At 56.4% G+C, this 27,987-nt stretch overlaps 1 protein-coding gene across 1 annotated transcript; it reads right to left on the bottom strand.

Annotated features, from left to right (window-relative positions):
* Positions 1-1,076: 1,076 nt before the first annotated feature.
* Positions 1,077-27,594, bottom strand: TRIM8 (tripartite motif containing 8). Its single transcript, XM_074159201.1, has 6 exons — positions 27,457-27,594; positions 5,902-5,997; positions 4,791-5,024; positions 4,385-4,416; positions 3,667-3,782; positions 1,077-2,715 (listed from the first exon to the last, which is right to left on the bottom strand). Exons 1-6 carry the CDS (start codon positions 27,592-27,594, stop codon positions 2,108-2,110), a joined length of 1,224 nt encoding a protein of 407 aa, XP_074015302.1. The 3' UTR covers positions 1,077-2,107.
* Positions 27,595-27,987: the final 393 nt, after the last annotated feature.

Here is a 27,987-nt window from a genome sequence, read left to right as displayed (position 1 = left end):
GACGGAGAAGCGACACACACCCCACCCCCCCCCAAACATCCCATTGCTTTGGATGTTTCCTGAAGCATCCGAGCAGGACGGGGCTGGGAAGAGCCCACAGGACAGTGGGGCCGAGCCGCCAGCCTCAGCACCCTGCGCACGGGGCAGGGGGTGCTGGCTCCCCCCACCACCGCCTGGAAAAGAGGGGGGGGGTCCCGATTGCAAGGGATTTGCTGCCGCCTCCCTCGGGGTGGAATGGGGGGAGCTGGGGTACGTCCCCCCACCTCCGACCCGCTGCCCCCCATCCCGGTCTCGGCTCACTGAGACTCTCTCCCCTTCCCGTTTCCCACCGAAGCAGCACAGGGGGAGGAATCCAAACCGAAACAAAACTAGGGATGTTTTGCAACCAGGAAAAAAAAAAAAAAAATTAAGGAAGCCAAGCCTGAACGGAGAGATGGAAAAACCCGAATGCCTCCGAGACGCTGCTCTGCTTGATGAAGTCGGCCCCGTGTCCCCCCGATGAGGAGCTCGCCCCCGCCAGGCAGCCCACGGCCCCGCCGCTCGCCCCGGTTTCCTCCTCGCCCTTCCACGGAGGGTCCCCCAACCAGCCCCGGGGGGCTGCCAGCGCCCACAGAGCCCCACGGGGCAGCGGGGCTTTAGGTGGGGACGCAGCCCCACGGGGCTGCGGTGTGGCCAGCACGGGTGGATGCCAGCGGAGGCAGGAAAGTCGCCGTCCCCATCCTCGTCCCCGTCCCCATCCCACAATGGGGATTGTTCTGGAGGCCGCGGGCAGGATGCGGCCCGGCCGGCTCCACGCCTGACTCACATCCTTGTCGCCCGGGAGGGAGCCGGTGGAAAGCCACGGCTCCGGCATCCCTCCCCGCGGGGCTGGGACACAGGTCGGGGGCTGCTGGGGACCCCCTACCCGGCCGGGACCCGCCGCCACCCCATCCCGGAGCTGCTCCCACCGGAAAAATCCCCTCCGCCGGCCGGGCAACCGCGGGAGACCCGGGGAGCGGTGACTCCCCAAAGCTGGTGGGAGCTTCCCGCCGGAGCTGGCGTTCCCAGGGGAAGAGCTGGAGCAGAGCAAGGCGTTTGCACTAAGTGATCACATTTATTTGAATATTTTTGTGTGTGTGTGTGTGTGTGTGTGTGTGTGTGTGTGTTCTAAAATCGGTTACAGAATAAATACCTGTGCCTTATAGCAGGAAGTCCACTTTTTTTTTTATACAAAGTGCTTGTTACAGGAAGTTGCATCAGCGATACGCAGGAGGGGGGTGCATTTCGGCCACGCTTCCCCTCCTGAAAACTAGAACAGATTTTTTTTTTTTTTATCTATTTATTCGTGGTTTTTTTGTTTTTTTTTTTTTTAAGTTTCTTTTCCCTTTTTTTTTTTTGTGCATTAAATTTCCTGCCATTGTGTATTTACAAATCTCTGAAAGAAGGAAAAAAAAAAAAAAAAAAAGCCAATATGCATGAGAAGTGGCCTCGTAACACAAAAAAAAAAAAAATCAGCCTTAAAAAAAACAAAAACCAAAAAACAGGTAACAAACCCAAAATCTACAAGTATCGTTTCATACTGAATCAATCATAGATTTTTTTCTTTTTCTCTTTTTAAAAAGGGAAAGAGATGGGTGGGGAAAGGGGAAAAACTGAACCAAACCAAAAAAAAATGAACTGGGAGAAATGGAAGGAGAGAAGGTGCCATTGTCCCTTCTGTAGTTTTCCAAAGGCAAAGAGGAGCGAGGAAGAGCGCGACGCACAGACCCAGACGCCCGACTGAAATCCCCATCAATTTCTTCTCGGTAATTTCTCCCTCGTCTTTTCCCAGCGAGGGGCAGGAAGGACTTTCCAAAATTAAATTAAAAACAAAAAAAACAAAAAAAGGAATTAATAGGAAAAAAAAATTATTATCTTGTTTTAAAAGAATAAAAAAAAAAAAAAGAGAGAGAGAGAGATGAGAGAACAACCCTCCCCAAAATCCTGGAGGGGCACAAGGTGGTGGAAAAGTTGGGTTTGATTTAAAAAGGGGAAAAAAAAAAAAAAAAAAAAAAAAGAAAAGTCAAACCAAACCAGACTTTTCTCTCCAAACGCGTCATCGAAGGGGACTCTCCAGAGAGTGTGACGGTTAACTGGTGACGTAGTGTTTCGCCGAGGGCTGGCCATAGACCCTATAGAAATCCTGCCGCCCGTGCTGCTGGGAAGCGTCAATCCATTCCCTCACGGCAAGTCCCGGGAGCGACTGGGGGACGGCGGGGGCGGGCGGCAGCGGGTGGGAGTACTCCTGCGAGGAGACCGTCCAGGGGAAGTGCCCCGACCGCGGGTAGGGCTGGTGCCCGCTGTGGTTGGACACGGAGGAACAGTAACAGTTATCCACGGAGCAGACGAGGATTTTGCGCCCGCCGTACTGGGAGAGCACGGACTGCTGAGATGAGGTGGTGTTGGGGTAGTGAGATGGGTTGAAGACGGAGCCCGAGTGCACCGGCTGCGGGCCGCTGGGAAGTCCAACTATGTGCTGCGTGGAGCTACAAGGCACCATGGCTTGTGCGGACTGCCCCTCGCCAGCCGAAGCGCCCTGGCTCATGTACTGGCTCGCCACAGTCCCGGACGATGGCTCGAGGAAGCTGCCCTCGGGGAAGGCGGTGGAGTGCTTGCGCTTCTCGGCGCCGGAGTTGCTGACGGTGCAGGGGTACATGGGGATGCTCTGCAGGAAGGGGACGGGGGTGCTCAGAGGACCTGCGGAGGGGAACAGGAGAGGGGGGGGGCTGAGTCAATGCACAGCACGGCACAGCTCCAGGGTGCTCCGGCTGCTGGTCCCAACCTGCAGCCCTGAGACCTGCGTTCCAGCCCCATGCAAGCGGAGGGTTCCCCAGCCCACCCCACCGTGGCAAACTAGGCACACAGCCCCCCACAGATGAACTTGCAGGTTCTGTTCTGGGACCTTGGCTGGCAGGCTCGGAGCAGCCACAAGTGCTGCTCTGCAAACACGTGCGCAGGCTGAGCCACAGAGTCACAGAGTGATATGGGGTTGGACGGGACCTCTGGAGATCATCTAGTCCAACCCCCTGCCAAAGCAAGGCCACCCAGAGCAGGTCCCACAGGAACGTGTCCAGGTGGGGTTTGAATGTCTCCAGAGAAGGAGACTCCACCACCTCTCTGGGCAGCCTCTTCCAGGGCTCTGCCACCCTCACAGGAAAGAAGTTCCTCCTCATTCCTCCTCACAAGCCCGTGCACAGCTCATGACCACAGTCCATAACAGGATTGGAGGAGGACAGCCTGGGTGACAAACCCGAATCCCCCAAGGACAGAGGACTGGGAAGCCTCTGCAGGACACTCTGTGCTCCCAGCTGTGGGCTGGGGGCTGTGGGACCACACTGGTCCCTGGATGTCCCTGCTCACATGCTGACCCACATCTTTCCACTGACTTTTCCTGCTGATGGCCGGCCCCCCTGCTGTGTCACCCCAAAACACAGCCGCTTCACAAGCCAAGGGAAATCTCCTGGGGAGAGCCAGGAGATGGCTTCAGAGCATCTTCATGCCACTGACCACAAAGGGGTTCCCAGGGGCTCCTGCACCCCAATAGCTCTCCCCAAACTCTTCTACTGGGATCCACAGGGCACCCAGCTATGGATACAGGCAGTAGCGAGGTCCCAAGCCCCTCCTCATCACCCCTCAGGCTTCACCCACCTTCCAGCAACTTCCTGAGCTGCTTCTCCTTCTTGGCGATCTCGTTCAGGAAGAGCTTGGAGTTGAGGTGGCCGATTTTGGGTGGGGGCAGGCTGCCACCTGTACAGTTCTGGGTCCTGTTAGGGACCACGGGCAGAGAGGAGAGGCATGAAGGACAAAGCACACTCAGGGGAGGGTCAGAAAGCCCCCATGCTCCTTCCTGACCACCCTCCCAGGACCGAACCCCTTCCCCGGGGAGGCAGCGCCAAGGGCAGTGGGGAGCTGGCCCTCTCCAATGAGTCAGTCCCTTCCCAGCAGGACCTTCTCCATCCAGCCTTGCTGTGAAAGTCCTGTGTCAACCGTCCTGTACCCCCCCGCATCGCCACCCCGGCTCGCCCCGGCTCTGCTAGCGCTGGCTTTAACCCTGAGCCCTGGGGGGAGGAGAAGGAGAGCAGAGCTGGACCGAGACCTGTGCCCCAACCCAACTGGTCCCACCCTGGCTGGGGTGCTGGGTCCCAGCTCTGTTCCTCCACAAACACATCGCAGTCTCCCCTAGACCAAGGGGAGGACTCGACTCAGTGGCCACAGGAGGGGATTTCTCATCCTCCCAGAGAGAGAGGGACACTGAGGCATGGAGCATGCCCCCCCCCGGGCCCTGCTCCTCCTCCGGACATCACGTTGCTGCCACTCCCACAACAGTCCCCTTTCCCCCCAAACCCACCCACCCTGCTGCGCTTACCTGTCCATTAGGATTTTCACAGACTTGGTGTTCTAAGAGAGGAAGGAGAAGCTCTGGTCAGTAACACTGTCCCTGCCCCAGCAACCACCTCCCCTTTTGGTGTCACCTTCAGTGGCCCCCACCAGGAGAGGACAGGCTGCCCAGGGGTACCAAGCCCCCTCTTCCCTCATCACAAGCTGCCCCAGCCCCCTCCCCAGCTGCGGCACCTCCTCATTTGAGGCCAGCACCAAGCCTGTCCTGCTCCTCCTCACCTTCCTTGACTGCTGAGCCCTCTGGAGGCTTCAGCTATTCCTGTCAGTGTTCCCAGCCCGCTCCCTGCCATGCCCCACACCTCCCCGCTGCTCCCTGCACAACCAGACCTCCCCACAGCACCCATCCCACCCCTGGCACAGGCAGCTCATCTCACCTTCATGAAGTTGATGTCCTCGGTTTTGTCAAACATGACCTGGACAGAGCTGAGGAGCTTCTTGGCCTCCTGCATGCGCTCGTTGAGGTGGAGGACCTGGGCCGCGTTCTCATTGCAGAACTTGGCCTGCGCCTTGTCCAGGATCTCCATGGTCTTCCGCAAGTCCTCATCCAAGATCTGGTGCATCTTCTCATACTGCAGGCGCACCTCGTCCTTCAGCTGGCTCACCTTCTCCTGGGAGAGAGGAGCAGGGTCAGCCCCTCTGTGCCCTCCAACCTCCACCGTGATGCCCCAGGACACCTGTGTCCTTTCCCCAGCAGGGGTGGGTGTGAGCCTAGAGCTGCACCACAGCTCTGCTCTCCTGCAATGCCCACACAGACCAAAGCCTGCCATGAGCTGCCATGTGGGACTCCTGCGTGCCGGAGACCCAGCCTCCACTGTGGAGGTTTGGCTAATACAGCAGACCCCCTGGACCCACCTCTTGGAGCCTAGACGGGGATCACCTCCGGACAGCTAACATCCAGCAACAACCTGCCGCATCACTGAGAGGGGTGTGCTCCCTTAAAAAACCCTGCCCATCCCCATCCTTGTCCTTGTCCTCCTCCCCACCCCAGGTTTGGGTCACATCACGCTCTAGAGCCCTTCCCTCCATGCTCTGGGAGGCCAAGGGGCTTTAAGGACCATGAGCTGATCTTGTTTTACCTGTGTCCCAGCAAAACACAAGCTTGCATCTTTTCCACCTCCAGAGTATTTCAGCGGTTTATTTGGGGATCTTCCACCTCCAGACCCTCCCCTCCCACTTGGGATGAAGTGGGTGGCCTGGGGAAGGCTGTGCTGAGCTAAGGGCAGGATGGGATATCTGATATTTAAGGACAGCCTTGTTGTTGCCCCCCAACTCACCCCAGGACCCATGAGGCTGTAGGGCAGCCCCAAACACATTTAATTCCCCAAAAGGATGACTGCCAAGACTGGAGACAACAGGTCTGTCCAGCTGCTCCTCCCCTGCATGCCCTCCCTCTTCCCTGCCCCCTGCGCCCCAGGAGCCTGTCCCCATCAAGTCATGGGGTGACAGTCCCCAGGGCTGGCCGCAGCAGGGGGAAGCACCAGTTACCTCGACCAGCCGCTTGTCCGACTCCAGCTTATAGAGCTGCTCTTCGATGTCTTGCTCCCGCTCCTCCAGGCGGTCCTGCTGCTTCATCAGCATCTTCTGCAGAGACGGGAGAGAAAAGTAGCCGTCAGAGCCCGGTGGCCACACACGCCAGGAAGCTTCAGTGCCGCCCGCACCGGCTCTGCCCACGCGGTTCGGGAAGGACAGGGCTTTTTCCCAGCGGGATGCCATTGTCAAGCCAAAAGCCCACGCATGGCTGGTGGAGGAGGAAACCTCACTATTTCAATGGCCATGCAGAGGGGCCGTGTGGCTTGGGTGCCTTATTGGCTGGGGACCTTGATTTGGGTCCCCTGGATGTGGGCAGCCCCTTGCTAAGCCCTGGGGACCCTCGGGGGGACACAGAGAGGCTCATCTCCCACTGTGGCAGCACCATTTTGAAGCCCATCACCCATCGCCAGCAGGCTCCTGCAAGACATTGCTGCCCCCCTCGCGCCCCCGTACGCCACGCCAAATCCTTTCTCCCTTCCCCGTTTCTGTGACAAGCCCCAGAGCCAGCGTCAGCGTAATCAGGAGGGACAGACAGAGGAGGAACGGGGCCTCCCCCCACCACACTGCCAGCCCCCGGCCCCCACTCCTCAGGGCTGGGGCTGGGCCATCAGCCTAATAACTGGGACAAAACCTTATCCCCAGCAATCCGCGCGAGCTCCTCGCTCCTGCACGCTTCCCCGGCCAGGATGAAACCCAGCACCCATGGGAGAAGGGCTCCATCCCTGCGAGCAGAGGCAGGGCTTCCCAAAACACCCCTCAAAATCAACTCCAGATTTTCCCCTTCCGCAGTTATCCCCAGGAAAGGCCACCACACCAGTGGGGTGAGAAGGGCTTCTCCTGGCACGGAGACACGGCGTTAGAGACTCTCAACAACAGGGGCGAGATGGGAAGAAACCAGCAGCAAGGATGAATTTCGAGGGGATTATTGCTATTATAAACCGCCGCTCGGGGATTTATAATCAAGTAATTAATTCCTGGACAAGGCGGGAGGGGGAGGGTGGCAGAGGCACTGCCGGGATTAATTGCATTGCAGGGAAAGGCTGTCACCTCCGACTCAATTCGGGAGCAGGAATGCGAAGCTTCCTCCCTCCTGTTGTTTTTTCTTAAGGTCTCGGGCACCTCCAGCCTCGCTGCCGCCGGGCTCCTACCACTAATAATAACGAGGAGCTGAAAAAAACCCGGCTTCCCACTCACAGCTGCACTCCACACGCGTGCCCGGTGCCCACGTGTGAGCACCCACCCACGCACATGCAGACAGACACACAGACAGCACACCCACTGACACAGGGTCTGAAGGGCAGCAACAGCGAGGCAGACCCTCTGGCACGGGGGGCACATTTGCTGGTGGGAACAGAAACACAGGGCCCTGCAGGCATCCAAGGGCATCGCTGCTGCTGTTTATAAGACCAGATGAAGAGGCGGGAGCGTCCACACGGAGAAAAATTTGATGAATATATTAAAAAGTCTCATTTTCTTTTTCATTTTAAAAAGGTCATTATTTGTGCTGCTGGGTGCTCAGCTGAGGTTTGGGGTTCAGACCCGGGCAGAGCTGGGGCATGGGTGGGCAGCAGCCCCGGGTGGGCAGCAACCTGCTCCGGCAGTGGCACAGGTGGGTGGGTGCGTGTCAACACGACCTGCTGTCGAGCACCGCTGGCTGAAAACATGGTTTGCGACATCTCTCTGCGACAGGGCTGGCGTGGAGCACAGCGCGCCTGGCTCCGGATCCTACCCCAGCATCCACAGGCTGGAATTTCCCCACTTAAATTGCAGTCAACTGAAGGGAAAGCCGCCCAACTCCAGGGAAGGAGATGCTTTCCTGCGTCCCTGCTTTCAGGAGGCCGATCGAGCCCAGGAGCTGGGGCAGGTCTTGCAGCGCAGGCTGAGCTTCTCGCTTTCCAAGCTGGAGAGCCAAAAGACACAGGGAGCCTTCACACTGAGCCCTTCCTTCCCTACACCTCCCTCCCTGCCGGCAGAGACTCACCGTCTCCACCTCCAGCAGCCAGACCCACCTCGCACCAGCCCACCGGGAGAACTGAGGAGTCCAGCAGGGCCCCCGGGAGCAGCTGGGACCCCTGCCCCCCTGAAAAATATGGGATATGATCCAAGGCTCACAGCTTGCCGGGCACAGGGGCCAAATCCTCATCCCACTCTGGCATATGCATCAGGCGTCCAACGTGAAGCCACCCAAAGATAGCCCCTTCTTTTCCCCCCAATGCTCTTGGGATGCTCTTGTGGGGAAAAGCAGGGTTTCCCATCACTGGCAGATGCCAGGCAAGCAGAGGCCACCCTGCCAGCCCCCCCACCCCTAGTGTGAGGGACCCCCAAGGGATGGACCAAACAGCCACGGACATGCACAACCCATCGTCCCCTTCTCACCGCTCTGCAGCTGCCGTAGCAGAGCTGCCAACCTTTGTGTTTTGTAACAAACCTCAGGGTGCTCCACTCCTGGAATCATACAATTACGTGAAATCACAAACATATACATAAATATATATAAATAACTTTTTATATATATATAAGTTAATTTAAGAGCCCCTCACAGCTGGCAAAAGTGACCAAAATCTAACCTAAAGCCATAGAAATCAGAGAGAATAGAGGAGACACACAGCATTTTCTTTAAATCTCACATTTGAGCCACTCTCTTGATTTTAGGGCGATTTAAAAACCGTACATGCCTGGCATTGCAGTGGGATGGGAGGGCTTTTCACCCACGGGAACTGAAACCTTAACAAGACACAAGGGTATGAACTACCCCTTCTGGCACCGAGGGGCGAAATCTCATTGTCTTCGCAGCACGGGCTGAATTCCTTAGGTATTTTGAAAAGGAAAATATATCCCTTCCCCTTCCATCCCCTCCCAAATCTGGTATTTCTGAAGTCATGAACTCCTCCTCCTCCTCCAGGATCAGAATTTCTCAGGGTAATTTCTCATATTTCATGCATGACCTTGATGCTGGGAGAACCGCAGCTCTCTCGGTACAGGCGCCCTTCCCGGGCTCCGAGCAACTCCATGATCCCAGTTTGTCTGTTCCAAGACATGCCGCCAGTTTGCAAAACGGCCACCAAAAATGCTCTGTATTCCAACACCAGCTGAGAGTGAACTCATCTGATTAATTAATAAATTAATCTGTGGCCAGAGCAAGTGGCTGGTCCAGGGACTCCGCAGGTCACAGCGAGATGGGGCTAGTTGCTGGCCACCAGTTTACTCTGCTGGAGTTCCATGGAATCCTCCCTACTCCTCGTGGAAAAAAGCTGGGGGGTGGAAAAGGCTGAGCCCTAAGAGGAGGTTACCGGGGCCCTCTGAAAACATGCCATGGGCATCAAGCCCACGCAGAAGCAGGACTGCCAAAGGTGGAAGGAGAAAGGAGCGGAGATCATCCTTAGCTTACTGATCAAGGAGCCCCACCGCTGGTGGAGCAGAGTGGGACACGTCCTTTCCCCCCAGGCAGGGGATGGGGGGATGTCTGTCTGGGGACAGGGCTGCCCTGACAGAGCAGAACTGCAAGATTAAATGCCTGGAGCCACAAGACAGAAAGATGGTAATAAAGAGTTTAACATCTCGGACGATACAGGGCACTTGGGCTCCTCATCTGAGAGTCATCACACGGCTCCAGCACCACAAGCGTCGGCTGTGTTACACACACGGGTCCAGCTCAGCCGGCCGGGCAACCCCACTGGAAAGGGGGCCATTGGGATGTGGGACGGAGCTCACATCCACCCCAAGACCTCCCAGGCAAGGAGAAATCTGCGGGTGAGATGTCTCCCTGGCTTGTCTTAGGCTGGTCTCACCACTGTCCTCTCCCAAAGGGCAGGGCTAAGTCTGGGGTCACTGCTGAGCCCCCGATAACAGCAGATTATAGCCCTGCCCTGCCTGGAGCCCAGCACTCCCCTCATCCCCCTTTCAAAGCCTCCAGCAGCAGGTCCTGAGGGCTGGCACTGGGGCAACAAAATCCCATGACATGCCCCAAGGTTTCACCTGCTCCGAGGATGGCCAGGGTCCCCGCATGCCTCCCGGGGAGAGCTGGCAGGGGAGAGCCTGCGGCACCCCTTCCCTGGGGGCTTGAACATTTGCCAGCCCCTGCCTGACTCCCAGCGGGATCAGGAAGGAGCCTGGCAGCTTCACCAAAGCCCCACGGCCCGCCGAGCGGCTCTGGTTTTAAATGAGAGTGGGAGCAGTGAAAAGCCTTACTGTGTTCATGGGGGAAATGAAGCCCTTGGAGCTTCTCTGATGTCTACGCGCTGTGCATCCTTCAAGGCTGTTTCCCCGGCAAGACCAACCATGTCCCTGCACGCCGACCTGTGAGATGCTTGCAGGATGCTAATTGCCAATAAACTGGGCTGAAACTGGTTTGGAGGGTACTACAGGAGGGCAGGTGGACAAACCACAAGAGCGCACAGCCCTTGTTCCCCTAGGAATCTGGGGGGAGCAGAGAGCCAGGCTGCCCCACAGAGTGCCTTTAACCACAGCTGGGGCTGGCCCAGGACAGGCGCGCTCCCTCCTCTGCCTCCCTCCTTCCTTCTCCTCCGCACCCGGGCCTTCCCCTCGCCGCCAAATCCCAGCCACCGAGTGAATAAGGACATTGTTTGCAGCCACCGGAAAGCCAGAACGGAGGGAGCAGCTCAGAGCACGAGGGGGAGGAAGGGCGAGGAGGAGGAGGAAGGTGGAACCGGAGCGAGGAAGCCGCGAAGGGCAGATGCCTGCTGCGGGAATGGCTCCAGACACCTGCAGCTCAGTCCAGGGACCGGGATCAAGGGCCCCCATTGAGACCCGCGTCCCGGCACGTTGCTGGAGACGGGCCTGAAGTCACAGCGACTGAATTTTAATGCACCGAAAGCCCTGGACCGAAGAGGCAAGCACAACCTTTTGCCTCCCTACACCTCCCACTCGCAGGCTTCCCACTCCCCAGCCCCGCTCCGCCATCAGCTGGCCGTTTTTCTCAGAAAAACCCATGCAATGAACTATTCTCATCCCTCCTGAAAGTGTCCCCTCACCTGTCAACACACCGGCACCTTGAGACTGCACAGCTCTGGGACATGGCATCCCAGTGCCCCCCACAAACAGGATCTCAAACCACGAGAACCCACACTGCCCCAGCCCCAGGGGACCAGTCCCCACAGCCCAAACCCCCTGGAGCATCCTTCCCACCCCACCACGGTCTTCTGCTGACCAGACCCAGGCAAAAGCAGCTCTTTCAAACTCCCCACGGCACTCGCAGGAGGCTGATCTGCTTACAGGGACAGGAAGGAAATGTCTTCTGTTTGGGGTTTCATCTTGCACACATTTACAGTAAGCAGCAGGCAGGAGGGGAGGTCTCGGGCCAGAGCAGGAGGCCTCGCCTTCCCGGGCCAGCCCGGAACACACGCACGCTGCTCCGGGGTTTGGCTTTTCTCATGGTGCTCCCTGCGCAGAGATGGGGCTGGTTTATCCCTGGCAGGGGAAGGAAGAGGGGAGGGAAACAGCCTCTGGGATATTAATAGCTGCCCTTGCTAGGAAGGGATGGAAGCAGCAGCCACACAGTGCACGGGCATCAGAGACCGCCTTCCTAGCATCAAGGGACCCCCTGAGCACCAGCAGAAAAGGGATGGAGGGCAAATATTCAGCGTTGGCTTGGGGAAACAGGATGTGGGGTGCCTTGTTCTCATGCCGGGGTGGGTGGAGATGCCTCCCGCTTGTCCCTATCTCCCTGTGAGATGCTGCCTGGTCTCCAAGCCTTCCCCAGCACGCCAGGGAGGAGAAATCATCAGGCTAAGCCCCATGTCTCATCTCCAATGGCTACCATGGAGGCAAAGCCCCATGTTCCATGTCCTGTCTCCAGCACCCACTGCAGCACGGGGCACCTTTACATTGTGGCTGGCACACAGCAGCGGGACGCTCCCCCCGAGCCACGACCCATGGCTGCTCAGCAGTATTCAGGTCACCCCTCGACCCTGTGGCACCCCAGGACAGCAGGCACAGCATGGCTTTGTACCAGCAGACCCCGGACAGCCGTGGGGCTGTGCTGGTGGCCACAGCCCAGGACAGCTCTTCCCCTTGTTTACACCCGGCAGAAAGGAAGAACTCGTTAGTAAGGGGAAAATACGAGGCATTGTGTCGCGTGGAGCCAGCAGCGGTATTTCTGGAGGCCAGGAAATGGGGACCTATTCTCTATTGGAAAGCGACCTTCAGAAGGACCTTGAGGATGTTCATGTGCCTCCCCGGGGCCTCTGTTGTGCCCCTCTGCTCCCCACTGCCGTGGCACGTTACTTGTGGCTGTGCCTCTCGCACAAATGGGGGAAGGAGGATGGGGGTCTCCGTGCCGCTTTCAGACCCCAACTTCAATCCGTGGCCTGGCTGCCACTGCCGTCAGCATCCTCTGAGCTGGGATGAAGAGCTGCTTCAAGGGGAGAAGGGGGATAAGGGGAATTAAGGAGCAGGGATATGAAGCCAGTGGCTGCAGAAGCACCCCTTCTGTGCCAGTAGCCCCACAGATCCCACCTCCTGATACGGGGCACCCAGTATGGGTGACATGCACCCCAAAACAGAGGCACTCAAACACTTTTGCAGCATGTTGGAGGGTAGGAGCGAGGCTGTGCTGATCATAGGCCAGCATTGGACGAGCTGCCCCCCGTGCAAAGCGCAGCAAGAGGCACTGAAAGCAGGGCAAACTGCCTCCACCAGACCTGGGGCTTGAGACTCACTCACAGTGTGGGGAGGAATGGAAGAAAGGAGCTGAAAACACACCAGGAAGATGAATATGGGGATGGAGGAGCTGGTTTCCATGCCGAGTGTGCAGCCAGGAGAGTCCTGACTGATGCCACTGGCTCCACAGGACAAAGATGAGCCATGGTGATGCCTGTGCCTTTGGCTGGCGCAGCCGCCTCCTGCCCCGGATCTGCCAGGAGAGACGGCACCCGGCCGGGGAAAACACACTCCCGTGCTGTGTCCCAGCAGCTCGGGGACAGCAGATGCTTTTGGGCGGTGCAGGAGCGAGATGGAGAGACCAGCTCTGAGAGCTGCTGGGGCTGCGGCTGCAGGCACAACCAGACCCTCGGGGCAGCGCGGAGCACAAGAAATCGTTTTTCTCTCTGCTGGGAAGGGAGGGAGAGGAGATCCCCACCCAGGCCTGGGCGCGGATGCCGGCCAGCAGCCCTCCCCAGCCAGCTTTCGGGAGGGAGGACAGGACAGGACGCCTTTGCCTGGGAGCAAGAAGAGCCAGGAGGAGTCACAGGGCTCAGCTCCGTGTTTATGAAGGACAAGGTCCGCATCTTCTCCGCCAGCAGGGATGTGAGGGAGGAGCTCTCTTCCCCCTCTTTTTCAGTTTTAGGGGGAAAATGTCCTGGTTTGGGGCTGCTTATAAATCAGTGCCAAAATTCACCCTGCTGCTGAGCCACCTCTGGCACGGGGCTCCAGCTGCAGGCCCGGCACAAGCCCACTCTGCCCAGCATGACCCAGAACCAAATGCCCTTTGAGCAATCAGCTCCGGAGCACTGACACGGGGGCATTGCCAGGGCAGTCCGGGAAAGTGCAGGGGTTTGCAACATCCCAGAAAGTTTCAGACACCCAGACCCAAGCGCCTTGAGCAACCATTTCCAGCCACCTGGGACCTCAGACTGACACCAACACCTAGAGCACATCTAACCCCAACGACCAACATCGCCTTGCGCTTCCTCCCCACCATGCCAGAAAATAAAATCTGGTCCCTGCAGCTACACTGACCGGGATTCACCAGATTTCACAGTTTTTGGGAGCCTAAGAGTTCATGTAAGAAGTCCTGCCCTTTCTGCCTTCAGCACACTCTGTGCTTGTGGTTTCTTGAACGTTTCAATCAATTTACATGTACGTTACGGGGGCCCTAACCTCCTTTTCTCCCTCTTCTGTCTCTGTTTTCATACATCTGCCCCTTCCCAACCACAGATCCAGATGAAAAATTAAGCCAGTAAAAAAAAAGCAGTCTCTTTTCGGCTGGATCATCTCCCTGAACTGGCTCTCACAAGCGCTCTGCCAGCACCAGTGGTGGCAGTCTGGGCAGAAATGGGACATCATTCAGTGCTGAAACTCAGTGGAATCACAAAATTCTGCTCCTCACACAAGCCCTGTTGCTCTGACATATCATCTGTCAGTCGTTCCTTCCATAACCCCCACAAAAAAAATAAACAGGCTTTGGCAACACCCCCAGTCCTGCCTGTTGTCCCAGCCTCATCTAGCTCTGATGAATCCCAAGATTTTCCCAACGTGCTGCAATCTTCAGGGTCCCGGCCAGTCGTCCCCAAACTGTGGCTGGCGGGATGCCTTGCCTTCAAAAGCAGCCATCCTGCAAAGACCCACTCCCATCGCTTGGCAGCAAACCTACCCCCATCTGCAGCCCCTGCAAAATTGAGAAACCCTCACTCCCTCTTCCAAATAAACATCTTGGATTCAAGATCCAGCTGGCCTGTGTGATCTCAGAGCTTTCTCCCTGCAGGGGTGAAACACAGCCAGCCTCTTCCACCCTTCCTCCCATTGCAGGCTGAGCAGCCTCTCCCCTGCCCAAAGACCTCCGCTCCGCACCCACCGTGGCTCAGCAACACAGGGAGAGCCGAGCTCTGAACAACAGCCCCTTCAGCTTCATACCCCCCCCTAATTTCTAATTTCTGCTCCGGAGGGAGCCCAGCCCGAGGATCGGGATGCATGAGGAGGTTTTTGGGGGAAGCCAGATGCCACAGAGAAGCAAAGCAGCTGCAGCGATACCCGCGTGCACCCGCATGTCCCTGCAATGAGACCATCAATAAGCAAAGGCAATGACCACCAGCATCTCCTCTGGTGACTCAGAGACGAGGGGTCCGGCTGGGTGGGCGGCACAAAGCCCCTCTCTGGGCTCAGGGCAGCACTAGAAAGAAAACCCTGCTTTGATTTAAAGGCCACGATTGTTTTTTTTTTCCTCCCAACTGATCTAGTTAAACTTCCAACCGCTCAAGGCTATTTTAATTTGTACTGGTAAGTTAAATCAACACAAACAAGGGCAGAACAGGTTTATATGCACCTCTATTACTGGCTTGCACCAACTAGAGCGCAGCTAGATTTCTCCAGGCAGCTTTTTTTTTTTTTTCTAATAAAGATAAGGGGGTACGTTTTTTGTGCACGTCCAACTGACAAATGGAGCCCAAAAGTGAGTTGGGAGTCAAAGCCTTGGGAAAGTCAAGGTGACTTATGTACCAACAGACTGGATTCAAAGAGCTTTGCAAAAATGCAGATCAACTAACAAGATTTATAAAACCCGTTAGGGGCTTAGAGGCCGCTTAATTCCCAAAGGTGCCAAGGAAAGTGCCTGACTCACAGAGGGATGGATGGGGCTTACAGAGGTGGCTATCTCAACCTTCTGGTTAAGAAAAGGGGACCCAATTTCTCTTGGAGACGAGATTTTTGACATGCCGAGATGCTGACTCCGAGCCTTGGCTCCTCCATCACTTACTTTAAAGGAAAGGAAACCAAGTCCTGCTGCTGCAGACAACTGCTACAAACATCTACCCAAAGCCACAGCAGAATCTGCTGCTTCAGCTCGCCAGCGCCAGACACCACCCAGAGGAGCATGAGACTCAATCAGATTCAGCACACAAGCTGGAAAAAATAAAAAAGAGGGGGGAAGGAAAGAAAAAAAAAAAGAGGACTTTGCACTTCTACAGCTCCCCAACGCCCGGCATTTTGCAGGTTGGAAGCACCTGCGGGCAGCCAAGGCGACGTACAGGGAGCCCATCAGGAACTACGCACCCAAGAGGGGACTGACCATGACCACGACCTTCTGAACGCCGAGGAGCCCTCAGCCACCTTCCCCGCTGGGTTTTCTCTCTCCCCCGTTTTTGGGTTTGTTTTTTTTTTTTCGCAAGGCGGCTGTTGAGAATCTGAAAGCCCGGATTATAATCTTTATGAATCCCATAGTTAGATCGCGCTGAACAGCAGCCCAGCAATACCAGATGTTCAAACAAAGCTGCCAACCGACAGCTGTCTGCAGCTTGCAGCGTGTTTTTACTTTAAAATGCAAAATGATACCAATCTATATTAAAAGAGAGACGTTCGGAGCCTTGCGATAGCAGCTGAAGCCGCGGATATTGCTCTTTCACGCAGGGTGTGGCGGCAGAAGGAAATATCTCAGAAACTACTGCTTAAGCCGCCCTCCCGGCCCCCCCCCCCCAAATCCTGGCCCCTTTCCTAATGGGAAAGAGACTCACGTTACTGCCTGAGTGCCGTGAATGTACCAGTGCGTGTCCAAACAAGCCAGCAAAAAGAAAAATGCAGCATGAACAAACACCGTCTAACGAAGGACGCCAGAACAAATCTGGGCACTGCACAGCCCGCACCTGGCTCTCAGCGGTGTGGGGAGGACAAAGCGATGCGCGGGGGGGACAGAAGGAGCCAGCCCCCCGGGTGGGGGGGGTGCAGCGGTACCCCTCCTCCTGTGCCAGTGACCAAACTGGGGGTGCAAAGGTCCCTTCTGGCAGCAGAGCATCGGCGGTGGAAGCAAGGGGCGGAGAGGCATCTTCCAGAGCTCCCGCCCATCCACCCAGCGCCCTGCCTCGGGTTGTCCCGTGTCCCTCTAAAACACACACGGATGCTCGTGCAGTGCTGGCCCCACCAGGGAAACTCTGCTGGGGCCCCCTCCCAGACTCCATGTGCAGCAGGTTTTGAAGTTGCATCGCTTTGTACCTTTATTTGTTAGGCTGGCTGGGACCAGGCACAAAGCCTTACACCCTGCAACTTTTTCCGCACGCCCGCAGCTGGGGAAGGGAAGAGCCAGAACTCAGCCTCCCTCTCCGTTCTTCCTCCCTCTGCAAACATAAGCCACCAGCACCCACTGCGTTTTGAGGGTGGCAAGTCCCCAACATGCTGGGCACGGCACGGCACTTCTGGCTTGCAGGAGTCGCGCAAAGAGGGCTCTGACTTAGTCAAACGTGACGTCCCAAATTCCCCACCAGCCCGCGATCACAGGAAATCTTTGGGACCGGTCCCAAGGCTGCTTCATTGTGCTCCGAGCAGCAACAGCATGAATGAATCACACTCCTCAACGTGACACCCAGCTCCCAGCAACGTACTCGGGACCAAAATATTTACATTGCAGATGAGTAAGAATAGGACCAGATCCCCTCCCCGGCCCGGTGACATAAAAAGGCCAACCTGGTCTTGCATCGAGCAAGTGGGTGGCGGGAGGGTAGGAGAACAGGAGGCAGAGACCAGCCCAGTGTCTCGCAGCCTGGCTCTGCCCAGCAATGCTGAACCAGAGCCCTTCTCCGTGGCACAGAAGCCCCGCAGCGGCGAGCACAGAGACTACGATCCCCGTGGTACCACGCTCCCGCCGGAGCGCCGCAGCCGGGCGACATGCGAGGGAGCATTCTGGGACCTGTAGTTTCCAGCCAGCCAGCTGTAAAATGCCATCTGCCAGTAAACACCGTCTCGAGTTAAAGAGATGCGAGGCCCCCACGCTGGCAAGGCACCAGCCACGGCTTCTTGATGGCAGGCTCTTGGCCAATTCCTATGTGTTGCATTAGCCCCTTTCCAAGGAGTGGCCAAGATCCCGCACGCCGCAAGCCCCCTGGCAGCAGAGCTGCGCCCTGCCCTTGCCAAAGTGACTTGTCTGCATGAACAGCGGGATGCTCCCAGAGCTCAGGTGCAGCCACGGGCCGCAGGAGATGTCAGCCTTGCTCCTGCCTTGCTGCAAGCCCCTCCGATTCTGCCCCGTGGCACTGAGCCACTCGCTCTGGAGCAAGACCCCACAGCCAGCACTCTAAATAGAGCCTAACACTGCATCCCTAGAGGGGTCAATGAAGATGCCACCAAAGCAATCAGAGTCACAGGCAGCAAGAAGCAGCGTACTGGCGCGGTGCTTTCAGGCAGGGCAGCACAAGCAGGCAAAGCTCTGCCGAACCAGCATGCTGTCAGGGTTGGGGGCAACCACCTCCCTGCAGCATCCCAGCCGGGCACGCAGCTTGCCCCCGAGCTTTGCCACCGCCACCCTGCACTCCAGTGAGGCCAGGGCTGTATTTCGCCCCTTGGGGAGTGTGGCACCCCTCTACTTGCCCGCTCACCCTCCCCGCTGCGGAGGAAATCACGGCGCCCGGCTGATGTCAGGAGACATCACTTCACACAAAGGCCAGGCTTCCTGGCGGGGAAAGGGTGGGGGAGCGGGGAGGAAGGGGAAGAGGAGCCTGGGGCAAAGGCAACCAGCACCTCCAGCTCCCCACACGTGCGCACATGAGGGGCAGTGGCAGAAGATGGCATGGCCCCTTCTCCTTTAATAGCCCTTGTGCTCGGGAAAGACGGGAAACATCCTATTTCCCAGCGCCCTTCGCAGGAGCCCCAGCGTGGCCCTGCCTCATGGAGCTGTGACAGAGCTTGCACCCCTTTAAGGACGCACAGAAAAAAGGGACTTAAGTTTATTTTAATTTGCTCCTGCAAATAAATCAATCCCATCTTCGTCACCATGGCTGGGCTGTGGCTGCTGCTGACTGGGGGAAGCACGCACCAGCCAACCACGGGGGCACAGCCCCCTGCCCAGCACCCACCCAGGAGAAAAGCCACCTCTGTGACAAGCTTGAATGCCAGCACCCCCAAAACAGGCACAACTGTGCACCCCACCTGTCTGTCTCCTGCCCACGGGTGGCTAAACACTCGTGGCACTGGTTAATTGTTAAAGAACAGGTAACAGCAACATATTCAGGACAAAGTCGAGAGTCATCTGAAGTCCTCATTTCCCAAGCTCCTCTCCCCAGAGGCGAGCATCTTTACAACATGCAGCACATAACAGTACCCATGGATCGAAGTGACCTCCCCTCCTCTGCCTCCCCACACACAGCACACACCCCCAGCACCGGGCTGCGCTGCTTTTGCCTTCACCTCAACCGTTCTCCCAAGGGCAAGAGCGCTCTGCACCAGCTGCATGGGGACCGGTGACGAGGGGTGGGCGTAGAGGACCCGCAGGATCTGATCAATGTTGATTGAGGGCAGGAATCGCTGATGTTGCAGAGGGCAGCCCGGGAAGGTGGGTTTTGGATGCAGGCACCACCAGGGAATAACCATAAAGGAGCAAGCCACGCTGCTCTCCTTCAACGTGCTGACTTCTGCTCCCAGCAGGAGGCCCGTCATTGGTTTTTAATCTCGCCCGATTACGGGCCAGCCTTTGACATTATTGATCTCAGGCCCCTGAAGTATCATTTATCTTCTAGGTTTGACTCGATGATCGGAGCCCGACAGCTCAGACCCCAGGCTGGCTCCATCCTCCCAGGGAGTCAGAGGAACCGCTCTGCTCGACTCCAGTCCCGCTGATTCGTGCGAGCCGTATTCAAAGCTCCATTTCCATCCCCAAACAAGGCAGCTTCCACCAGACGCCCTCTCCCCACGCGAGCGCTGCAGAGCGGGGTGTAGCTTGCCCTTGGGAGCCCATCAGAGCCTGCAGATCCACTGTCTGCAGCTCTGTCATCACGATGCTCCTGTTCAGCAGGGCTGAGCACGTGCTAGAGCAGCCCCGAGGAAGTCCGACGGCAGCCAGGCCTGGCATTTCATCTCCTGACTCAAAAATCCACCTCCTCAGGTCTCCAGCAACACCAGCAGTGCTTTATCAAGCCCAGCAGACCAAGGTGCCTCCAGCGCCTGCCGCTTCCCCCTTTCAGTTTCATTATCCTCTTTTAAAGAGGATGCAGTGGAGGCACAAAGGTTATGGGATGTGCCAAGAGCTGCATGGGGACTGGGGGGGGGGCCACGCCAACATGCAGAGTACAACCAGAGAAGCCATTTCTAGCTGTGACCGCGCTTCCATTTTCTAGAGCAGAGGGACCACCAGCAGCAGCCCCTCATCCCCTGGTGAGCTTGCACCCGCAAAGAAACCTGGCTGCTAGCTCAGCTCTGTGGTGGCTTCTCCTTACCTGCTGGCTAGCACGGCCATGCCTTAGGGCCAGCTTGCAATTTCTGCTTAACCTTCAAAGCATTAATGCCTGCTCCCTCCGCCGGGCAGAACAAGAGATGGGCTCCATGGACGCAGAGCAGCCAGCAGTGCCAGGATTCAGGATGCCTAGGATCACCACCCCATGGACAGGTCATGCCTGGGATCACCGCCCCATGGGTTCCCACTCCCCTGGTTTCCTCCATCTTCCACCCAGGCTGACAGGCATTCCCAGCCTCCACCTTTCAGGAAGCACAAGGTTTTCCTCAAATGTCTGTGTCTACAGTTACTGGAGGCAGCGTGCATGTGAAGGTTGTCTTCTCGGATGCCTCCTGTCTCTCTCTCTCCTGCAAAGCTAGGCCTTGCATTTTGGGAAGGAGGAACACTTCCCAAGGAAGACTCCAGCAGGCAGTTTTAATACGTAGAGGAAGGTTTGGCTTTTGCTCATCGCCTGGGTATTGTTCATCAGATTGCTGCAAACGCAATGCGGATTAGTACTGTGTGTGCTCATAGATGTTAACGGTAGCCAAAAGGCAACCTTGGGAAGGACCAAGGGAGGAAGAGCCTGGGTGGGGGCAGCAGCAGGGTCCATGTTTGGCAAGGTACCAGCGCCAGCAAAGAAAGCCCGAAGTCTCCAGGATCGCTTCCGCACACTGCCACAGACTTCCCAACTCCCTGGTAGGTCTCCCCACCTCCGCTTATCTCTACTTTAGGGTAACACCAACTCCCCCACCAGCTTTTAGGTTGATGCAGAGATTAAATTGACCTCTTTCTCCCCTGTTGTAAGTAAAATGCTACAAAATCCTTGGCTGGAGGACAGGCCGTGGTTTCACCTACTGGGCTCACACCCCCAGGAGATGCGTTTGGCAGGGGTGGTCTTTGCACGACACACCAGGCGTTACTTCCAGTCCCATGCCTGGATGCCCTGTCGTGCAGGATGCCAGCAGGCAGAGGCAAGAAAATAACCCCCAAATGTGCTCACATTCCCTTGTGGCGGGCAGATCCCATCCCTATCCCCTACAACCAAACCACCTCTGACCCAAACGGGGCTCGCCAGGCCTCAGCCACCCAGCCACAACGGAGCAGCTGGGGCAGGAGAGCTGCAGTAATTCCCTCCTGGATGCGGCCACCCCCATCACTAAGGGGCCTAGCACAATACCCGAGGGAAGAGGGAGCGCAGACCCCCCCCCCCCCACCATCCCCAAAGGGTCTGCGAGGGGGACAGAGACCTCATGGCACATTTATTCCGCTCCATCCATTTGAGAGGCACGCTTCAAGGGGCTTTTTGCTGTCAGAGGCGGGTGCACCAGGACAGGAAGAGAACAAAGGGAGGCACCGGCACCCCCAGCCCTTTGTCTGAGCACCGAGGAGTTCACCTGCAGGGAAAAAACAGCTCCCACTGCAGAGCCGGCAGCTCTGCGTGGGTTCGGACGGGGAGAGGGATGCAGCCCCCCCCAGCAGCAAGAGGATAATGAGCAGAAGGATGCGATCACGTTACCCTCTCTCCCCTTGCCACATGCACAAGCCCATTACAGCGCACGTCAAACCCCCCCGCCCCCCCCCCCCCCCGACTTTCCAACAACAACCACAACCAGCAATAAAACCCATTGCCACAAAAATATCAACCCACCCCCCAGCGCGATCGATCTGTGTCTGCGTGTGGCCCAGCACCAAACCCCCGAGCTCAGCTCCACTGACCAGGATCGACTGGGAGGGAAGGGGGTGGGAGACTGGTTTCCAGGGGACAGGGTTTTAAAGCCACACAATAACTGGCTCAAATGAGGGCTTGGATTAAGCTGTTATACAGCGAGGGAAAACACTGCCTCCATTAGGATATGGGGGATTTTCCTTCCCTTTCTCCAAGGCTCCAGCTCTAGGATGAAGCTTTCAGGTCACCCAGGCAGGGAGAGGAGAATGGGGTGATGCCAAACACAGGGGGGATCCCGCACAGGGAGAGGCGGGTGGAGGGAGGAAAGGGCAGATCAGCCCTCCCCGAGCCCTGGATCGTACAGTCGGCTGGTCTGACAACGTTTACTCATATTTCAGAGAGACACAGCCATCCGGAACGTCACTCCCTGCCAACTGCCTCATCTGGAGCCATCCCTAGCTCGACTCTTCCCAGCCTGCTCCGGAGATGGCCCCCCCACCTCCCTCCTGAGCATCCACACACCAAGGAATTGAGAAAGGACAGGTAGGGAAAAGAGAAGAAACAGAGAAATGAAATTGATTCATGTTTAATTTTTTTTTCCTTTCCTTTTTTTTTTTACAGTTCTGGTACATCATCCCAGCAAAGAGATGACTTGGGAGTGTGTTACGCAGACGGCACTGCTGCGGAGTGGCAGGGCACTGCTCTGAGACGGCAACTTTGCTCATGTTACCATCACAAGTGAATCACAAGACAGAAAAGGGACAACCGCGATCCCCTGGCAAGAGCAGGCCAAAGCTGTCGTTATCAGAAAGGATTCAGGACTGGGAACCTCTTCAGTGAGTTCATCTGGGGGACATATGTAAAAACTCTCGCGTGCATCCAGAGTTCCATGCCTGTAAATAACCGTCCCTCCCTCTGTATTTGGAACCAGGCATCTCTTCCTCCCATTCCCAGGCATGCTGGCTGTAGTCCTCCTGGGTAAAGGAGGGGTGGCTGCCTCTATCTGTCCTTCTTCCATAGAGCCAAGGGAAGGGGGATGACAGCCCTCCCTGGTCCTGCACACTCCACACCTCCCTGCTGGCCCCCCAGCATCAGCCCTGTGTTCTCTACCAGCAAACAGAGGTTCAACCCAGAAAACTGGCTACCACCACAAGCAAGCTCAGCAGCTCCAACTCCTCCGAGACATCCCCCTTACTCCAACCAAACCAGCATCTCCTGAGCCTACAGGCTGCTGATAAATGCAGAAAGTTGACAAAGTCACCAGAAACTAGCCCAGATCCATAGCATTTTTTTATTTTTTTTTTTTTTAAAGGAAGAAAAGCCAGGCCAGACCAGATTCTGCCCCAGAGCCTGCGTGGCAAAGCAGAATCTGGCTCCAAGTGTTTATTTATAAATCCGTACATACATGTACATTTGAATTCTGACAGAATTAATTCTGGCATCCAGCTAATTCAAAGCATTCCTCCCCCATCGCACTACTGTTGCAGGCCAGCCCAGCACAGAAGCTGATTATAAAATGCTGCACTAGCCAGGCATTTCTGCAAAGGCTTGTGCTATTGAGCATTCAGTCTTTCCTTGCTTGGCTATTTCATTGTTTCGGTGTCGATCCCTCCTCTCTTGCCCTGTGTTTCCTGGTTACTTTTGTCCCTGCTCTGGAAACACTGCTGCTCTCAGCCCCATTTCAGTGTCAGATTGAAAAAAAAAAAAAAACAACCAAAAAAAAACCCCAAAACAATTACATGAAATTAAAGAGAAGAAAAGAAAAAAAAATTACCACCGCATACCAAGATTTCCAGTAAACAGATAGGTAACGAGGAAAAAAATAGGCCAATATGCTGCAAGGCAAGCTGCAGACAGACCTAGGGATAGAAAACCCGCTGCCTCCCTCCAAAGCACAGCTAAGAAATCCCTGTGTGGTCACACGCTGTCCTCTGGAGCAGAGAGGAGAGAGGTCAGGGCAGCCAGCACTGTAAGAGCCTCTTTATTCTTGGGCAGTTGCACGAATCTGATCGCTTGTGCCCTTTGTGAGACATGGAAATCTGCCTTCTCCTCCCACCCCCTTCGCCAGCCCCCCCCTTCTTCGGCTCCCCCCTGGCTCACATGGGGACTGAGGCAACTCCTTGGCTCCAGAGGCAAAGACCGGAGCAGCGGAGAGGCTGTGGACCTCTCTCTGGCAAGACCAGGCTCAGCTGAGCATGCGGGAGAGCTCGAGGACATTGCTTTGCTGGAGCGAGGGGAAGGGAGGAGAAGGGAAGGACGGTCCTGGGACGCGTGTGTTCCTCGAAGGGCTCACCTGGGCTCCCATGTGCGAGGCACCAGGCTGAGGGGTGACGGAAAAGTCCAGGGTGTTACACCGCAGCCCCACGTCTTTCCTACTTCTTCCTCTCAATCGTGCTGGCAGGCTGGAGGAGAGCTGCATGCTCCACACCTCCATGCCAGCCGCCACACGACACATCAATATCACGGCTTGGATTTAGACTAAACGAGGGTCTGGGCCAAGTTTATTATGCCCTTGTCACCAGCCAAAGCTGGGTTTATACCTCCTGATTCACAGACTGGACCAGGACATCCCTGTCTCAGGGGCTCATTCAAAGCCACCGCCGAGGGAGGGGTTGAAGGTAAAAGCTGTCTGGCATGGGTGGGCAAGGCTGTGCCTAGACTTCCCCACCAGCAAAGTGCAGCCAACTCCTACGTACCCCAGGGGTAAGCCTGGGCTATCATTTGTTGCTGCTCCTTGCAAAGGAGCTCAAGGTCCTCAGATGAACCTCTCTTTCCCTCTCCTCCTTCCATCTAACCCTTACTAGCGCCTGTCCGCACAGCGTTTTCCCTGTGGGAAGAGAGCAATCTCCACCACAGTCCCTGTCCTACTCCTTCACGAAAGCTGTCCTCTCCATGCAAGCCTCCTCCCTCCCACCCAAACCCATCAGGCTGCCTCCCCACATTCTTCATCTCCGCTGTCACTTCTCAGATTGACTCTACGCAGAAGATTTGCAGCTGCAGGTCTAGAGCAAGCAACTGCTGGCAACCTGAAGGGCTAAGGGCGAGGAAAATTCTCAAGCTTAGCAAGAAAGCAGCAGAGAAAAGCCCTTAATCCAAACCCCGGGGAGGCAGGAGACTGTCCCAGTTCAGCCAAAGATCTGGGACCGCCAGGATACCCACTGCTGCTTGGTCAGCAAACCCAGATGGGTTTGCAGCAGGATGCTATGGGCTGAACTGAAATCCCCTGCTGCCCCTGACAACACAGCACAGCAAAGCCTGACAGATCGATGGTGGTGAACAGCACGGAGCTAGGAAGTGAGGCTAGGTGGGTGCTGGGATTTCTGCAACTGCCCAAGGCCCTAGAAGTCATTACTCATCACGGCAGCTTGACCAACTGACAGCATCCCAGGGCACAATGATCAGTCACATTTAGGAGCCTGGCACTGGACTCGAGGCCCCTGGGCAGGAACCAGGGCATGGGCAAAGCCGGTGGAGGGAGAGACACGAGGGTAGGCTGACCAGGGAGGAGGAAGAGGCTGGTGGTTCAGCTCTGGGGTGCTGGTGGAGGCTCAGATGGAAGGTGCAAGGAGAACCTGCACATCTCCAGCTTCCTAGGACCTACTGCCAAAGTCATCTGTGGACAAGGTATGTTCAAAGAGCGCTGTGGGGAATGCCTGCCAGGCACCAGCCCACACCATCTACAGTCATGAGAGCTAAATTAACGCTCCAGCACTTGGGCACTTGCACTCACAATGCCTCCGGTGAGCTGCGTGCCGCACTCTTCATAAACAAGTCATCTGGAAAATAAGTAAGCCTGCAAAAATCCAGCCCATCACAAGTTACCAAACCTGTTTCAGAGTAAAACAACCTCCAGCAGCTCACGTCAGGAGCCTGGCGGTGGAGGCGACCCCAGCCTCCCCAGCGCTGGGGCTCCCTAGGTCCCAGCAAGGATGGCAGCGGATACGACATGGGACTCCTTTCAAACAGGAAGGTGTCTCTGGTGTCAGAGCCAAGAAAAGCTGGTGGGATTTTCCCTCTAGAGACCTAGAGCTTTTGAACTGCAGAAGCAATCAGCTGGGGCAGGTAGGAAAAGCGCACGGGCCATCTCTGCACTGGGGCTGGTGGCCAGTGCTGGCAGAGGACCAGAGTTCCTTGTACAGACTTGGGATTCATCTCTTCCTGTGCTCCTACCAAGCGTTGACCTCCCCTCTCTCCCATACTCAAGAAAGCACCTGAGCTGGGCTTATCTGGTTGCCTGCCAAGAAAGCAAGCTCAAACCCACCAAGGAGCAGACGGACTCAACAGCCCAGTCCCTGTCTGTCCCTCTGGGTTTGCTGAATGGGCACTTCTCCTACACGCCTGCAGAAGGATCCCCAAGGTTTTCCCCGCAGCTCTCAGCGCCACAACGCACTTCCTCCCTCTTAGTGTTCAAAACCACCAGAGATCTTCAGAACGCGGGGGGATTTTTCTCCCAATTTCCCAAAAATGCACTGCAAGCTAGGTCAGAGGGAAATCTACCTCCATCCCCTGAAACAAAACAGAAGCAGGAGCAGAGCCTCTACCCAAGTCCCTTCCCACTGGTGGCACCTCCACTGAGGACGGGCAGCTGGGACATCCCCAAGCAAGCTCTGATGTACCCAGCCTCCATCAACCATGTCCCACAGAAAGATGGGACAAACATGGTAATACCCCACAAGCGAGTCCCTTTTTCTAGCTGCTGCCTTCTGACCCGTGCTTCAATCCTGGCAGTGTATTTTTCCCCTTTTTGGACGAAATAAATAAAAAAAGGCAACATATCAACCTAGATGCTAGAGCAACTTTCTTTTTCAGCCCTGGAAGGAGGTTCCCCCATGCCGGGGAGACGGCAGGTTCCCCCATGCAGGCAGGAGGCACGTGGCTGGGGCAGCAAAGATGGAAGAAAAAAAAATGTTTCGTTTTGAGACCTTGACACAAGCAAAACGACAAGAAGCAAAGAAAAGAGGGTGCGTTGTTGGCTTTTTTTTTTTTTTCCTCTCCTCTTTAAGCGCTACAAAAACAGGAAACAAAGGAGAAAACATCTCACGGGGGGAAGGGGAGGTAAGCGCTTTATACGCCCACGAAAGAAAGATTAACCACATATTTTATTTACTGTTTGTATTACGGTTGCACCGTGGAGTTCAACCGATTCCGAGCCAGGGCTCTGCGGGTTTGTGCAGCACCTAACGCCGCGCATCCCCCTTCATCCCCCAAACCCACCAAGCACGCACCTCCGCTCCGAGCCAGCCCTCCGCAGACACCCGGAGGTGTACCCTCCTTCCTCCTGCAGACACTCGCCTCCGGCCTCTTTCCTCCCAGCACGAACTCTCTTGCCCTAACTGCCATCTCACAGCTGAGCAAGCACCAGTGCTGTCCCCCAAGGAGTTTTGAGCCCCTTTTCCCCTCCGAGTCGGAGTGTAACCAGGGGTAAGACACCCTTCGAGGCGGGCCGGCAGCAGAGCCAGAGTAATAAATACTAAAAAAGGTGAGTTTATGGGGAGTGTGTTTGCAGGTTGCCATCCCTCCTCCAGGCAAAGGGGGCCACCCCCACCACACCGGGTCGATGTCGCACCCCCCCCGCACACACTTCCAAGTCCCCCGCACCACCGACAGGGCTCTGAAGCATTCAAAGTTTGACTCATTTCTCAATTAACAGTTTCCCAAACGCCAGCCACACATGGAACAAACCTCTCATGACACGGGCCTCCCCCAGACCTCCCAAGCCCAGCGTTACTCATCCACCCCCCAGTCCTCCTTCCCCGGGATGCTCCGAGCACGGTTCACCGCCATGGGGTGAGCAAGCAGCCAGGAATCCCGGGCCCAGTTCCCGCAAGCGGGAAGCCGTCACCAGCTGAGCACATGGCACCCTAATTTGGGAGACACCGTGGCCACCTTCCTTGCCGGCTGGCAAGGGGCAGCTTTCAGGCAGAGACCTGCCCAAGGGCCAGCAACCTGCCAGGCGTTTTTCCTTGGGGCTCTTCCCTACTCCAGCCAGTTCATGGAGGAACGGCTTCAACTGCAGGGGGGATTCTTTGGGCACGCCGTCCCCCAGCTTCGGGCCGTCCTCCATTGCCCCAGCCTCCGAGCCGTCCTCCATTGCCCCAGCCTCCGAGCCGTCCTCCATTGCCCCAGCCTCCGAGCACCCAACTGAGCCACGTGCCCAGTGGGAAGAGACAAGCTTATCATGGCAGAGAAAGGAAATTAAGATAAGGCGGCAACGGAGGTACCGAGGGATTTGGCCAAGGTCACAAAACAAGTCTGCGGCTCTACGATACAGCCGTCCGACGCGTTCGGTGTCTGGCCACACATCCTAAAATTTCACACCAGGGCCAAAAAATCCAGCCTAGCTGGTGGCAGCCTTCTGCCAGGTCATTAGCAGCAAGCATCCGCAAGGAGCAGCGAACATCCAGCCCTAACAACAGCAGCAACAACGAAAAAAAAAAAAAAAAAACCCACACAGCAAGAGCGGGAATAGATGAGATCAAAGTGTCCTGGAAAAGGACCTGGAAAAATAGTT

Source organism: Numenius arquata, chromosome 15 (assembly GCF_964106895.1).
Source record: "Numenius arquata chromosome 15, bNumArq3.hap1.1, whole genome shotgun sequence".
Classification (NCBI taxonomy): domain Eukaryota; kingdom Metazoa; phylum Chordata; class Aves; order Charadriiformes; family Scolopacidae; genus Numenius; species Numenius arquata.
Note: the sequence above shows the minus strand (reverse complement) of the source record. Positions and strands in the feature narration are given on the sequence as shown.

What these genes read in the sequence shown, in the direction of transcription:
- TRIM8 (XM_074159201.1), bottom strand. Translation starts at nt 27,594, where the DNA reads ATGGAGGACGGCTCGGAGGCTGGGGCAATGGAGGACGGCTCGGAGGCT. An exon ending in TCCTCCATGAACTGGCTGGA is followed by an intron (nt 5,998 to 27,456) that starts GTAGGGAAGAGC and finishes CCGTCTCTGCAG; the next exon opens with AAGATGCTGATGAAGCAGCA. An exon ending in CGGACAAGCGGCTGGTCGAG is followed by an intron (nt 5,025 to 5,901) that starts GTAACTGGTGCT and finishes CCTCTCTCCCAG; the next exon opens with GAGAAGGTGAGCCAGCTGAA.